We start from the raw sequence: 16,995 nt of genomic DNA on the forward strand, positions 1-16,995 counted from the left end.
TGAATCCAGGCAGTCTGCCTTCACTCTTAACCACTTTACTTAGTTTTATGTATTTTTAGAGTTGGAAATGAGCATAGAGATTATTTAATGTAACCTTCTTATTTTGCCCATGGGAAGAGTAAGATTCAGTAGACTGCCCAAGTTTGATTCCCATACCAGTGTTTCACCTTTTATCAGGATTGTGGTCTAAAAACATTTCTAATTTTGCTATCTTTTGAGGCTACTCAAAAAAAAAAAAAAAAATTTTTTTTTGTAATGCATCTACTAGGGCCTCTACAAAAGATCTCCTAAATAGCAGTAGTCATTTAGATGAAAAAGTAATAGTCATTTAAGTTTTTGTTATTTTGCTTATAGTGACCTCATTTCAATTTAAAAATGCTTCATTGCAAATTACAGCTACCATTTTATTGTGTTAGACATGTTTCACATATTTCTAATCTATGGAATAAGCTCATAAAATATCCCTATTTTATAGATTCAGACTCAAAGGCTTAATTTGTTCATAGATACACAGATGGTAAGTGGCTAAGCTAGGACTGAACCAAAGTCTAATTCCAAAGCTTGAGTCCTTTCCACTACATATACCCTGTTGCCTCTACATGAAAAAAAAATCATTGCTTTAAAACTGTAAATTAGCTTTCCTGATGTTTTTAAATTTCCTGAACTAAGCAAAGTTTGGAAGTTGCCTATTGTTTCTTAAATATGGGTTTTTCACATTAAAAAGCATAATATCTCTATGTATATATTGCTTTGCAACATACATTTATATATTCTGTTTCTTTGACTTTTTATGTATAATGTTTCCCAAATAAGGCTTACATAACATGACTCATCCAAAAATATTTCTAAGCAGTATTCATATCTCTTATATAAATGCCAGGTTTTTTAAAAAATGAAATTCCAACATTGGTATTTATTGTATAAAGAAATTTTGTTCCTATCACCTGAGAAATTTTTAGGATACGAAAACACTGAATATTTTGACCATCACTTGAAAGCCCTGCTAAATAGAGAACTAATAGCTAATAACTACTTTTATGCAAAGTGTATTGCTTAAAATTGTTTATTGCTCTGCTATTATGTTTGGCTTATACCTACTTTGAAATACTAACTATGTCTCAAAGTTTCATAGTGAGCTTAGGGTGATCTGTAGAAGCAAAGGAGGAAAAGTACCTATACTTACTAGTTTTGGTCAAGTAAGTTAATCTTATTTGTTATAGGGAGTCGTGTAAAATGTAATTTGTAAAAAGTCACAAATGACTCAGGTTGAAGCTATATAATAAAGGGTTGTAGGCCAGTAAAGTTGAAGCTCTCTGAAAGTGGCAAGTGGAAAAAACATCCCAAATTTATTTTGGTTCCCCCTGGACATACTTGCCATCTGTAAGATTACAAATTTTTTGTATTGCCAGACTGTTCATTTTTATATATTTGTGTTTTCTTGACAGTATATTTAATATTATTTTTCTAAGCTTGCTTACTCAAAAATAGAAATATTTAATGATTTTTTCTGATACATTTGCTTTTTAAAAAATTAATGACAAAATTCTCAATTTTCTACTAAGATTATAAAAAGCAAGTAGTAACAGATCATCTGTTGTCTATAAATTGTGATCAGTAAACTGAATATCTGCTTATTTCGTTCTGTGGTGTTAATTTATGTCAGTGTTGTCTAACAGACATGAGATCTTGAATAACATCACTAACAATTAAAATAGAATTTTAAATTAATTAGGTTTCTTACTTGAGTCATCTACAGGTTGACAGGAAAATGAACTTTGTAATTTAGTAGTGAACTACATAAATGATAAACTGTTTAATACCTATTTCTAATGGTGAAAAGTACAGAGTATTTTAATTTTACAATAAAAATATTAATACTGGTAGCTTTATAAAATTCTTTAATGCAGAAGTCAGTTATAACCAACCATTGGTATTCTATACACATGAATATAGAAAGAAAGGCTAGCCTTCACAATTGACATATTTAGATAAATAGAGCCAAGTTTCAATATTTCTCTTTAATAGGCCTGTTTTCAGGAGTCAAAATTTTCTTTCTCTTTTCTGTATGATATAGGAAAAATTGGTAGATAGCAAATTAATAGTCTTAAAAATAGGGTGACTAGACAAAACAAAAAGTGAACACTTTTTGTTGGTACCACATTCTAATCTTTTACCATTTACATAGTAAATTTAATTCCTCCCTCTAAGTGGAATATCAAATTCCTTAATGTTTGTTTATGAATTTTCTTTAATATGTATTTTCTTCTCTATGTAATGAAATTTTCTAATCACTCCTATACAGAAAAGCTATGCACCTGAGCTTCTCATTCTTGCTTCTAAATATTATCCTGATTTTAGGATAAATGTACAGAGATTTTTTTTAAGAGGATGCTATTTTCTTCTAATTCTGTTTTTTTATAAGCCTATAATTATGTCTGTATACCAAAATAAACAAACATGCTTGTAAGATTATCGAGTAGACCCATTTCATTTGGCCAGAACATTTAAAAAATGTACAGTATGCCTTTAGGTAGCAATGCCACTTGTCATTACAATCCTTACCATTACTTATTACTTCCATAGCTGCTTCACATACTTGCTTTTCTGGTTCCTAAAGGCATTTGAGCTTGTGTCTCTTGCTATAAATTATAACAGTGAATTATTTCTTACATTGCTATCTGGATCAGAAAAATACTAGTTATGTAAAGTTGTAGGTAGAAATATTGGTCATATTCCAGTACCTACCATGGGTACTAAAATACGCAGTTGCTCAGGTCCCTTACATTTATGGTATAGTGCAATTGGCCATCCATATCCGTTGGTCCCCTCATCCACTGGAATGCTTTTATGTGAATAAGTGTTTAATCAGTCAAAGCATTTTCTATTATAATGGGGCAACACATGCAACAGAAAGTCCAAAACTTGAAAAGAAACTAATGAAATTATCAGTATTTGAAGGTAAGATGATTACCTGGGAAATCTAAGAGTTAACAGAAAAACCAATTGAAGTTACTGTAGAAATAGATGTGAGAATTACATTGCATCTTTTAAGTTGTAAACTATGTCATAGAAGGTTGATTTTGCTCACTTGATACAGTTATCATTAACCCAGCCAGTATAAAAACTGTGTAAATTCTTGGAATTATGTAACATAAGTTATATAAGAAGAAATAAATGGTGTTTATAGTGGAAATATATATTTTTTAAAATTTATTTTTGGTGGGGGGAGGTAATTAGGTTTGTTTATTTGTTTGTTTTTAATGGAGGTACTGGGGATTGAAACCAGGACTCATGGGTTCTACCACTGAGCTATACCCTCCCCCCTGGAAATATATTTTTAATACCATTTAGGTGGCAAATGATAACATGTAAATTTATGAAAATCAGTCTCCTGGAAATCAATGATCAGTTAGAAAATGTAATGGAAATGATTCCACTCATAAAACAGAAACATAAAAATGCTTAGAAATAAGATTTAAGAGAATCTTACCAAATTTTTATAAAGAAATACTACAAAATTCCACTGAGGTTGTAAAAGAAGACTTGAATAGATGGAAAAGAAATACTAAACCTTTGAAGGCTTCGAAGGGATCCGAAGACTCAACATGTGCTCTTACAAACATTTGTTGGTATAGAGGAAACAGTTTTCAAAAGCTGAGCTGCACTTCTGGTTCTGCTAAGAGGAGCAAAAATCAAAGCCCAGAGTTTCAGAGGTGGAATCTCTGGTAAATTACCTCTCTATTTAAGATGACACACTGAAGGAAGAAAATGGAGCCATGTGCATTAAATCTATTTACAGATTTGCCTCCTGACATAGTATCCTGCTAGTGATCCAACCTGGATTAACTGGTCAAACCTGGTTTAAGATATGTAGACTGATACTGCCCACAACTCCCTGAAAGAAAAATCCTCCTGTAGAAAGTATAATTATTCTAGATCTGAAATAAGTCATATAATTTTTTTTTTGCATACAGTGTTCGGCTCATAAATATAACCCGATATACACACAAACTCTCTCACAATGGCCTCAAGAACAAGAAGCAGCCAAACCAACAGACAAGAGACAGACCAAAAATATCTTGAAGTATTGGAATTACCAAACACAGAAAGCCATCATACTTAGCAAGTTAAAAAAATAAATAAAGTTCATACATAATGGTAGGAAGTTGGAAACTAAAAAAGTGACAAGGCAGATTTGAAAAAACTAAACAGAAGTTTTAGAATCAGAAAATAAAATACCTGCAATTCATTCATTGTGCAAGTTTAACAGATAAGACAAATCAGAATTGAGCATTAGTAAACTGGAAGATACATAGTCCAGAAGAAGCTATGAAAGGACATGCTCAGAAGAGGGAAAAATATGGAAACTACTAGGCAGAAGAAGAGGGTAAGACTTAGAGGATACAGTGAGATCCCATTTTACTGGCATCCCAGAAAGAAGAAAGTAGATAAAGGCAATAGGGAGTATTTGAAAGGATAGACAAATAGTCCAATGGAATAGAAGGGAGTACAAAAACAGATCTCATAATATTGATTTGTAACAAAGACAGCACTGTAATGTGGAATAGTTGAGATTTTCAGTAATTGGAAAATTGGGTATTTATATAAAAAACTTAATTTGGACCAATTGATTATAAAAATCAATTACCTTTGGGTTATAGACTTAAATACAGAGTGAAACAACAAAGTCTTTAGAGAATAATGTAAAATACCTTCTTGACCTTTGACTGGAGGAATGTCATCCTACTTTGTTAAAAAAACAAAATATGTATTTGTGAATATTTATTGCATAAAGTCTGGACATATTTTAAAAAATTAGCTGTTTGTGGATGATGGTATTTTGAATGATTCTGATATCTTTTTACTTACTTGAATTTTCTAATGTTTCTAAATTGAGCATGTACTGTACTGTTTACCTAATTGACAACACCAAATGTTATCAGTTTGTACCAAAATTAAAATGTACCGAAAATAAGGGATGCTTATTTCTTCCATTATGGGAGTCAAATTTTAATTAAAATTCTGATCAAATGAACCACTTTTTGGTGTTAGAAAAATGTATATTCATGCACATAGACACACAACTGTGTAGTTACACAGTTGTAACACAAAGATTGTGGAATACTATCTGTATTGTAAAAATATAGGTAAGGACAGAATGACTCTTGTCTTTTCATTTTCTTTTCATTTAAATGAGTCCTTTAATCTTCTGTTTCTTTTAATTGCAAATATTACCTAATCTTGCCTTCTCAATATTTCTTCTGCCTCCCTTTTTCCATTCTGTTTTTAGGCGACTTAAATGTCTTTCCTCCCCCTTTTTAAAAATATAATTTTGACATTATAGGTCTATAGAGAGTCTAGAACTTTTCAAAGGAAAACTATTACAAGTTTAATGCAAGAGTGGAATTCATTTTGATAACTTTAGGATCTTACATTTTAAGATTTTCTCTTAATTTCTGGGCTTTGCACAGGAAAAAAAAATCCTTTCAAAACTACCTTTTCTGATAAAGTAAATGAGTGTGTTACTTGAAAAATGATTTAGAGCATGTGGGTTTTAACAGGAAAGGATTTGTTTTCTGACTTTTTCTCTGTTATACTAAGAGGTGTTATGTTTCTTTTTGTTTTTTAATTTGGGTAGGATGTTATTTGACCAATTTTTAAAATATGATATGCTGTATTTACTTTGCTACAACTCCAAAGAAGCTTAGAGGTAAATTTAGGGTTCATCGGTCATCCATGTATACTTGTCTCTTTCAACTTATAACTGTTTTTAGGTCATTAATTGTCCTTTTTATCCTTCTTGGAAGTAGGGGTAAAAAGTGAATAAATATTGAATTTATATAAATATATATGCATATCACATACATAAGTCTTTTCATATACTATGTAAATGTTCTGTCTTAAATTTCTTTAGCCAACAAACGGAATCTTCTTGAGCATGCTTCTGATTGTTTTGCCGTTGGAATCCATGGCTCATGGGCTCTTTCATGAACTGGGTAACTGTTTAGGAGGAACATCTGTTGGCTATGCTATTGTGATTCCCACCAACTTCTGCAGGTACAGTAACCTGGTATAATTAGTAATAGCTACTTGACTCAACATTTTGCTAATATTTGTATGAATAAAAAACGATAGCTCTTTTTTCAAAACTATTTGCATTTTTTTTTCATTTATCCCAAATGTTTAAAAACCTTTATCTATTCTAATAATATAATCGTCAGTTAAAATTTTATTTTTGATAAATGTGATTAGCTTGTATTTTAGCTAAAAGTCAAAATACGAATGAATTTTCTAAGGTCTTATCCTTTCTTTAGAGAAGGATGTCTTGTTTAAGAAAATGTCCCATGAAACAGCATGGTGAGGTATAACAGAATGTACACTGGACCTGAGAGTCCTAAATTCTAGTTCTGTGTTACCTTAGGTAAGGCATAACTTCTCTGAACCTCAGTGTCTTTATCTAAAATGCAAACAACAGCACCATTCTGGCCATATCAGAATAATGTTAGGAAGAACATTAGTTCTTATAGTTACTTATACTTTAAGTACCTTTGAAATGGAAAAAAATAATTCTTTGCCATTGACCAAGTATTTATACTTTCCATGGCAGTGGTGGGGGAAGGATTTGAAATAAAAATGTTATCTGATTTCAAATATTTGACATAAAAACACAAAATAGACTATTCATAGTAAATATTTTTCTCCATATTAAGGGCTTGATAAAAAGTTGAAGATTCTTATGAGAAGTAAAAGAAATAGATTTAGAAGGATCCCATAAAGTAAGACAACTCTGCAGAAAGAACATGTGGAAATAGTAATTTGCACAGTTAGATTTTTATTTCATTATAATTTTGATTATGCATTGCTTATTCTTTTACTTTTTTGTGGCTGCTAAATGATACAAATCTGGGATGAAATGTTTTATTCTTTTAATGAGAACTTACATAGTATTATTAGAATAGTATTGATAATACATGAAACAAAATGTGAAGTTTTCAAAATTCCTAATACAATCCCTTTTCTGGATAGGAGTTATTTTTTTCCTGCCTCAATATTGATTTAGGATTCTGACAATTTTAAGACTTGATTTATCATCTTTACTAGAGTACCGTTTTACATGTGTTCCAAGATCAGGTCTAAGCCTTCAGTTTTTGTTCAGTGGTATAAGGCAATGGACCTAAATTTTAATAACTGTTTTAAAATGCTGTTTATTAAAACATAAGATCCTCTATCATTTATGTATCTTAAGTTAATAAAACTTGAACAAAACTTTATAAAGACTTGCCTTTTTCAAAATAGAAATTAAATATATAATTTAAAATATTGCTTCCATAGTTTGTTAAAATTTTTTTCTCAAGAAAAAAGTAACTTTATTATTGTACCCACCCAGGTGTTCTTGAAACACTTTTGGGGTAAAATTAGTATCCTCTTGCTTTTTCATCTGTCTTTTGGTAAGAAGATATGAATAAAAACAAAAAGTTGCAGTATCTACATTTGGAGATTTTCTCCCAGCTTTCAGTTTGTTTATTGTATTATTGGTAAGACATAATTTTTAGAAACTGGGCTTTGATTTTCCAAGCTTAATTGTTAGCACTATAGGAATTTTAGAAAAGATGGTATTTTAAAAATCCTGCCACTTAATTAGGAGCAATTTAGGATCCTTAGATAATTTATTATAAATAAAGAACAGGAATGTGACATAGAACGAACACTTCTTAAAACACCAGAATAATCTTTTTTTTTTTTGCTCCTCTTTCAGTCCTGACGGTCAACCAACACTTCTTCCACCAGAACATGTACAGGAGTTAAATTTGAGGTCTACTGGCATGCTTAATGCTATCCAAAGATTTTTTGCGTATCACATGATTGAGATCTATGGATGTGACTATTCCACAAGTGGACTGTCTTTTGATACTCTACATTCCAAACTGAAAGCTTTCCTGGAACTTCGGACTGTGGATGGACCCAGACACGATACATATGTTTTGTATTACAGTGGGCACACCCACGGTACAGGAGAATGGGCCCTTGCAGGTAAATCCACCTCTGGCAGTTTCACTACCATGAAGATATCCTTATTCATGGGACTCTATCCTTTACACTGAAACATTAAGTTTCCAGAATTCTCAGTTCTCCACTAAACAGTTGACCAAATATGTATATGACTGTTTTCTTTTTCTCTAGCATACTTGTTTAGCGTACTTTTAGTGATCTCTGAAGGTTTTGAGAATTGTCTTGTATTGATTGGAAGAAAACAATTGGACTGCTTGATCTGAGACTTATAATTAGTTTCCCTTTAAAATATTTTCAGAATTATTAAACATAGCTACATTTTTTCAGAAGCTGATTAACTTATTTGACTAATACTTCTAAGTCTTTAAATGTTATGGATGCTGACTTCAGTAGTTTCTTCACTTGTGCAGTTTTACTTATGTTAAAAAGCTCACCAAAATTTTTAAACAGCGGATGATGTGATACGGTTGGAATAGTCCTTATGTCCAGAGACCTTGGTTCTGGCCCTAATTTGCCTGAACAGTGTTGTTTTAGGCTAGTTACTTTACTTCTGTCAGTTTCAGTTATCTTATCTGTAAATAGAAGAGGTAATTTAAATCTCCCTGCCAAAGAAGAAATGAGACCTGTTTATATGTAAATGTGTTTGTTGGTCTCCCCAACTAGAATAGAGACCCTGAAAGTCAAAGTCTTTGTTTTATGAGTTACTTGCTTAGTGCCTAGAAGAGAGCTTGGCATATAGGAAGAGATCCTTAAGTAATTGATTGATAGATGAGGTCACTGAATGAATCATGAAAAAAGGGTAATTGTCTTGTTTTAAATTAGAAATAGTTAGATTTAATCATATCCTTTTTTCTATAAAATATTTTAGATGTTTTACACCTCAAACACAAACAATAAAATAGTCATAAAATAAGTAGAAAAAGATTCAGATGAAAGAAAAATATAAACAGAAGTATTATGGAAGGACGGAGGAAGAGCGCCAACACAGGAATTCTAGAAGAAAGTAAACAAACTCAAGGTTAAAGAAGAGATGATTTCAAACCATCTTAATCTGACTGATTTCATGCCAGATTGGTAATGAGGGTTTTATCATAAACATATTTTTATATAATTTTTTGGTTTTGCAAATAAATATGAGTAACTCAATGGCTGTCTAGAAGGAGTAAAGGGCAAACTAACACTTAGACCAAGCACCTTTGAAGTACAGCTACTACTGTGCATGTTACTTTACATACATTATTAGATACAATCTTCACTTAAAATTCTTTGGGGTAAATCCTATGACCTCTATCATCTTCATTTTTCAAAGGATAAAATGACAGCTGAAAGTGGTTGTACCCTTTTTCTGTGGTCATAATACTACTAAGTGATGGAATCATGATTCAAGCCCAAATCTGCCTGACCCCTGACATTTTCTTACCATTGTACCATGTTGCTGCCAAAGGTGGAAATCATGAAGGTAGAGAAATGGCATGTTATGATTAAATAGATATTTTTGTTGGCATGGTTCACCCATTTTCAATGTTAGAAAATAGAAGATGCTATTCAATATTAAAACTACTTCAATATGGTAGTTTATAAAATCATTTACTTTACCTGTAACTTTTCTATGACTCAATGTAGAAAATAACTTTTTAACCTTTATGGCTATATCAATTCCAGGTAAAGTATACCATTTTGTGTACTCCAGCGCACAAAAGAAAAAAATTATAGTTCATTCAAAAATCTTTACAGAACTAAAATTTCAGAACTAAAAGCAGGGGTTGATTATTGAAAACTACTGCAATGCTTGTAATAAACTCTTCTCAAATTAAAGGAGGGGGGAAGGCATAATTTTGGTGGTCATGCATATATCCTTAGTTTTTAAGTATTGTAATAAAATAATTTTAAAAGTAAGCATGTAATATGGTTACATGAAGGATTTATTACTTAATACAAACATTTTTCCAAAAGTTTGCACTTTTCTAAAATCTTTTACAATTTATTTCAACTATTTTTAAAAAGATGACTTTGGAAATAAATTCTAGATATTCAGTTTATTAATATTTATATTAGCTTTTTCTTGTCCTAGGAAGAGTAACAGACACCAAGATAAGTAGCATAATATATCAGTACCCTTAAATTTTCATTTACTGTGAGTTAGGAATAATTTATAAAGACTTAAACTTTAAAGTAGGGTTATATTTTAGGTAAATGTCTAGCAGTTAAGTTCTGCAGTGATATCTTTATAACATTTTTTGAAGTATGTCATTAATAAGTTGACCATTATATAATCCTAGTAGCCAAGAAGATTTGTTCCTGTATGTGTAACTTTCTTTGTGAGAGACTTTATTATAAAAGTAAGAAAAACCATAGAGAAAGCATACCTTCCCTTTCCCAAAAGGGGTAGGTATTGTTCCATAATTCAGCAACTGTATCCTCCCACAACTTGAGGCACCTGGCCTGCTTGCAGGTTAAACCAGGCCCAAAGTCTGAGCTGTCTTTTCAGTCAGTTCCTACCCCTCGCCTGCCCAAGACAACCCTCAAAGGCTAATTCTATCTCAGTAACAGTGTTGAACACCTCTGCTCTGAAGAAAATGCTATAATCCATTCCAAACCAAGCAGCAAGGGACTCGAAGCTCCGAGAATTTATGAATAGTTATCTTTCTAAAAACCTCTAAATAGGAAACATGACTGGGTTTTACTTCAGCTAGCAAGTTAAGAACAGCAGATCTGGAACTCACTGTGAGAAAGAAATCTGGATTTGCCCTTTATCCCGTACTTTTACTCACAGTACTTCTTAGAATATGCAGTCTTCCTCCATTTATGGGGTTTCATAATATGGTACCTGATATTTTTGCCTCTTTGCTTGAGGGTAAAAAACAATTATGGTAATGACAAGAGAGATAGAAATAAATGGGGGAAATGCAGATAACCCATAAAGCAGTTTATCACAGATAAACAAAGCCTTTAAAAAGCAGTCTCAATTACTTGAACTGCATCAGATGGCTGTTATCTGAGATAAATGTAAGTACTTTGCATCTGGGCCAAAAGCCAAATTCAACATAGAACTTATTCATAGGAGAAAGCAAAGCAAAATAAGAGAAGAGAAATAGTCAGTTTAAAGGGCTTTAATGCTGCTTTAAATCTTTTGTTGATATCTAAAGAGAATATATATATGAGCATTTATATATATATATAAGAATCAGTGTAGAATGTGCTGAAAAGTATTTATTGAAATAGTTGTAGAAGGCAAGTTAGACAATGTTTGGTGGCAGATGGAATTTGTATAATAGCTCCTGTAACCTGTGTCATCCTCTCATCTCCAGAGAAGTTTAATAAAACTGACAATAATGCAAAGTTAGCTTGATCATTTTTAAAAAGGTACCTTCTGGAGGTCTTTGTGAGGCAGTACATTAGTAATGTGTCAAGCCTCTGAGATGATAGGCAAGAGTGTAAGAGCAACTCATGAAACAGATTTTTCACTGTCACAGTCTAAGATATAGCAGGCTGGTGAATACAAAAATATTAACTATTCATGAAGAATGTGAACTTCAGAGGTCGTTACTACTGACAGAATCCAAATTCTAAAGAATTCTCTCTCGGTATCGTCATTTTGATGGTTTAGCAAAGAGGATGGTTGCTCTTAGTAGAAGAATATATTCTGAAGTTAGGTTGTTGGTGTTTGTATTAGTAAGTTGTAGCATGTTAAAACTTTTTAATTGAAGTATAGTTGATTTACAATGTGTTAGTTTTTTGTGTATAGCATACTGATTCAGCTATACATATATATATTCTTTTCCATTATAGGTTATTATAAGATATTGAACATAGTTCTCTGTGCTATACAGTAGGACCTTGTTGTTTATCTACTTTATATATAGTAGTTAGTATCTGCAAATCTTGAACTCCCAACTTATCCCTCCCCTCAGAACTTTTTTCTAATTATAAAAGTACATATACTCAATGTAAAACTTTTGGAAAATATAAAAAAAGTATAACACAAACCACCTAAAATCCAAACACCCAGAAATTACTACTACTGTTATTTTTGTAGATACACTTCTATGTCATGCTTTTTCTCCTAATACAGACATTTTCTTACCATTAAAATTTCTTTACAAAAATTATTTTAAGACTCCCTCATAAGGTTATACCATAATTTATTTCCCTTCCCCTAGTTGTTTCATTTTACACTATCTCAGATAGCAGTGGGAAGATGGATCTTTATATGTAATTTTTTATTTCCACATTTCTGCCCTTTCCTTAGGATAAATTCCTAGAATCAGAATGATTGGGTTAGTGTACCATTTGAGACAGAACCAGGACTAGCATGAGGTGAGGATGGCAATTGCCTGGGGCATGAAATTTAAGAGGGTGCTGAAAATTAAATAATCAAGGTAATATTTTAATGCAACATCTTTAAAAATCAAAATTAATGCAGAAAACCATCCACAGTGAACAATATGTAAAATGCACTAGCTGTAAGACAGGTTTCTAGGTCAGAAATTTATTTACTTTAGACCTTTCTGGGTATATTTTCTTTTAATCCTTTGTTGTTTTTCAGGTATAAAACTGATTTAAAAATAAATCCATTATAAACTCATTTATGGTATTGGTTGGAAAAGTGTTCTTCATCTAGTATGTACCTACATATGAGGATAAGTTAACAGTTTATCAGCAATATAGAACGGGGGTAGGCAAACTTTTTCTGTGTAGGGTCAGGTATTTTTGGCTCGGTGGGCCAAAAGGTCGCTGTTGGAACTACTCAGCTCTGCCACTGTAGTGGAAAAGCAGCCACAGACTGAATATAATAAATGAATATTATTTATGGAAATAATATGAAATTTAATTTTCTGTAATTTTTACATGTCACAAACTTTTGGGGTTTTTTAAAAAATTTTTTAAACTATTTGAAAATGTGAAATTACTTCTTAGCTCATAGGCCATGCAAAAACAGATGGCAGGCTGGATTTGACCATGAGCCACAATTTGCTGCCCCTAGTGTAGAGTATTAGCTTTCCTATATAATTTTTTTCACTAAATTTAACATTACAAAATCATTTTCTTATTTTAGCATAGCCTATCCCTTTAATATGAGTAACAGGATGATTGAGGTTTTTTGGGTTTGTTTTGGGGTTTTTTTCTTTTGGTTTTTGGTTTTTGATTCTTACCTGAAGATGAAAGTCTGTTTTCTGTTTTTAAAAATTCTTCTGAAAAGATACTTTGAAAGGAATGCTCCCCCCCCTTTTTTTTGCTTACATAATTCCAAGAATTTAAAAAAAAATACACTTAAGACAAATGAGTATTCTTAATAAGAGACTTCAGAAATTACTGTTCTACTGAATTTTCTTTTGTTCACAGGTGGAGACATACTACGCCTTGACACACTTTTAGAATGGTGGCGAGAAAAGAATGGTTCCTTTTGTTCCCGGCTCATTATCGTACTAGACAGTGAGAATTCAACCCCTTGGGTAAAAGAAGTGAGAAAAATCAATGACCAGTATATTGCCGTGCAAGGAGCAGAGATGACAAAGACGATAGATATTGAAGAAGCTGACCCACCACAGCTGGGTGACTTTACAAAAGACTGGGTAGAATATAACTGCAACTCCAGTAATAACATCTGCTGGACGGAAAAGGGACGCACAGTGAAAGCAGTGTATGGCGTGTCAAAACGGTGGAGTGACTACACTCTGCATTTGCCAACGGGAAGCGATGTGGCCAAGCACTGGATGTTACACTTTCCTCGCATTACATATCCACTGGTGCATTTGGCAAATTGGTTGTGTGGTCTGAACCTTTTTTGGATCTGCAAAACTTGTTTTAGGTGCTTGAAAAGATTAAAAATGAGTTGGTTTCTTCCTACTGTGCTGGACACAGGACAAGGCTTCAAACTTGTCAAATCTTAATTTGGAACCCAAAGTGGAATGTTACTGAGAGTTCATACTACCAGTTATCACTAACTTGCCATTTTTTGTATATTGTATTTTTATTTGTGAAAAGTATCCTGCTACTTCTGTCACTGCTCTCATTTTGTCTTTTCTCAAGTAATTATGGTATATGTAAGGTATTGGGAATAAGCATTCTTTTATACTAAAAGTATGTAGGGAGTCACAAAGGCTGACTTTGTAAATGCATAAGAGATGTTAAAAGTAACAATGCACTTTGAGGAATGTTTGCATATACCTCTGATTGGAAAGAAGACACTTGTCTCTGCTCTGCAGTGGCCACTGAAGAATTAGTAATGCCTTATTTTCTAGGCATAGACTAGAGAATATAAACCAGACAATTTGTTTACTATTATAAGAAAACTACCAACTTGCATACAGAAGATTATTTTTTGTGAACAGTAGGTTTGAGTCCAAGACTATCTGAAGAATTACAAAAGGAAGAAGTGTGCTTGAAATGAATGCAAAATTTGCCTATAGTCCATCACATTTACATGTCTTGGTTGTGACCTGTTACCAGCATCACAGAGAAGCCCAAATCACTGTTTAGGTCAGAACATTCTTCATGTAGGTGACTGTAAGAAACTAGAGCCTACAAATTGCTCCTTCATGCATTGTTGGGAGCCTTTGAAAGCACTGGCAATTTTAAGTCTTTCTCAGGGTAACAATATTTTCTTAATGAACAATGTTTTCAACTACAAATTCCTTCCAAGTAAATTGTCTTCCCTTTCAAAAAGTAATCTTATGAAATAAATTTAGCAATTTCTCATTGATTTAAGCTATTTTCAGTATTCAGAAATGATTTTGAGCTCTATAGAGTTAATGGTCTGCCATGAAAACTATTTTTCAAATCCTCGTTAGTGGTAACATTTTTTCCTACTGAAGGTCAAAAAGGATTGGAAACAGGTCATTTTTTTCCTTGTATACACGTGATGTATTATGTAAAAAGGATTCATATTGGCAATTTTAGTTAAGCATAATGGTGTGGTTGTAATTTTTAGAACTTAATTCAGTGTTTTATCTGATTAAAGCAGGCTTGGCTCAGGTTATCTCCTAAGAGGTAATTTACCTCCTATTCTGTTCCAGTAATCCTTACATTCTAAATTTTCATCTGTGGGAAGTAACAAGAAGGGAACAGAATTAAACTGGGGGATAATCTTTGTTGTTTAAATGGTGTGACTTCTCACCATTGAAGCCATTTTTCCAGCCTCAGAGAGAGGAAATAATGCCTCTACCATTTGCTACCTGGTGACTTGAAAACTGAAGTTTTAGTTAGGAAGAAGTCACTTAGCTAGTATCAGGGAAGTTGTATACCACTATCTATGCAGTATTGTTATATAGTCTGATTATTTCTATGTTGTGAGTATAATTTTCCTAATGTTTTGAATAAAATTTTCTCAAAATTTATTTCCATAAAATGTAAAAATAAGTTATTGAATATTTTAATGCATTAAAATTGATAATCATAAGAATTGTCCATGGAGCTCATGGTTAGTAACAGATTGATTTGAAATTTACCAATATTTGGTTACATATATATATCAATATCATCCAAATGAAATAAAGTATTTAATTATTATTCAGAAATACTGTAGCGGAAAAGCCAGGCGTTAAGATTATGAGTTTACAGCTACAAAAAAACAGTTAACATTAAGTGGAATCTCCTTTTAAATTCTTGAGCCAGCAATGAACAAATTAGCTTTAAAGCATATCTCTTTACTGAGAAAGGCAAATGTCAAAGTATATCCTGCACTGTTTATAAAGTGGCATTAACATTTTACTAAAAATCACATTCAAAAGGTAGGAGACAACATGCTTAAGAATTCCAGCCTGGCCTGCCTAGTGGCCTACCCTACGGATGTCACACTTGCCCTAGCCAGTCCAACAATCATGTAGCCAGTTTGTTGCAATAAATCTCTTAGTATTATTATGTCAAAAAAAAAAAAAGTAGCAGACATTTTTATAACCATAAAGCTAATGTTTTGATATATATTTTCTACAAAAGTATAGCTGAAAAGGGTCTGGGCTAAAAATGTGACTTGAGCCAATTTATTAACCAAAAAGTTACAGAGTATCCACTTTGGTGAATTCTCCTACCCCCAAAAAACCAAAAAACTATAAATTAAACTATAAATTAAAGATGCCAGTTTTAAAACATTAAGTGATAGTATGGAGAAGGAATTACAGGAAGGACAAATTCACTGGTTACTTTTACCTAAAAATTAAACAATGAGACTAATTACAGCTTTCATTTTATGTATCATATGTTTAGGAATTGGAGTGATAAAAATTGTTAGGGCAAAATTTTACCATTCCACTAAAAAATAGATAAAATGGAGATTTTTTCAACAGAATGTTGACTGAATTTGCTTCCTTATATGATACCTTGCTGAAACCACAAAAACACCCTCCTATAAAAACATCTTTTTAAAAAGTGTACACTGTTATGTGATAAGTTAATGAGCCAAGCTCTTGTTTTCCTGTAACTTCAAGTTATGCTATTATTTCATTCAGCATTGTTTTAATTTTGCTCTGACTAAACTCTTCCTGAGATACTTGGATTTATCTTTGCATAGCTTTCTATCTCACTCCTCTTAGTACTAAATCCTACCAAAAAAAAAGACCTTTTTGAGAAAATCATTTTTATGACCAGCGTTCTAATTAAGTTTTATGCTTTTAAGAAGTTACATTCCTGATTAAAAGGCATTTATATTTAATGCATTAGTGGGTAGATTTCTTTTTGAGTAAAATCTTCCTTAGAATCGTTTGTAACTACGTTTTGTTTGTAAATTTTGACTTAACTGTATTTTCTGTTTTGGGGTACTGCCTTATAGGTATTCTTTCACATTTAGAGCTTAGTCTTTTTTTTTTTTTTTGTGGTGCACAACACAATGTCCCAGTCATGCATATACACAGATATATTCATTTTCAGATTAGTCTTTTTTGAAGTGAAATTCTATATTACCTTTCCACAGGTGATGTGATAGTTAACATTATGTATGCCAGAAGAAAATGGCTTAATTTTAAGAATATGATTAGGTATATTTGATAGTAA

At 32.0% G+C, this 16,995-nt stretch overlaps 1 protein-coding gene across 2 annotated transcripts in view; it reads left to right on the forward strand.

Moving 5' to 3' along the window:
• TMEM168 (transmembrane protein 168) overlaps positions 1-16,661 on the forward strand; it is a 29,635-nt gene extending 12,974 nt beyond the window's left edge. For both annotated transcript variants that reach the window (XM_010947644.3, XM_074367199.1), the window contains exons 3-5: positions 5,915-6,057; positions 7,757-8,031; positions 13,354-16,661. In XM_010947644.3, coding sequence (XP_010945946.1) covers positions 5,915-6,057; positions 7,757-8,031; positions 13,354-13,901 — 966 coding nt within the window. In that variant the 3' untranslated portion in view covers positions 13,902-16,661. The remainder of the gene's footprint in view (positions 1-5,914; positions 6,058-7,756; positions 8,032-13,353) is intronic.
• Positions 16,662-16,995: the final 334 nt, after the last annotated feature.

The sequence above is a fragment of the Camelus bactrianus genome, chromosome 7, assembly GCF_048773025.1.
Source record: "Camelus bactrianus isolate YW-2024 breed Bactrian camel chromosome 7, ASM4877302v1, whole genome shotgun sequence".
Lineage (NCBI taxonomy): Eukaryota > Metazoa > Chordata > Mammalia > Artiodactyla > Camelidae > Camelus > Camelus bactrianus.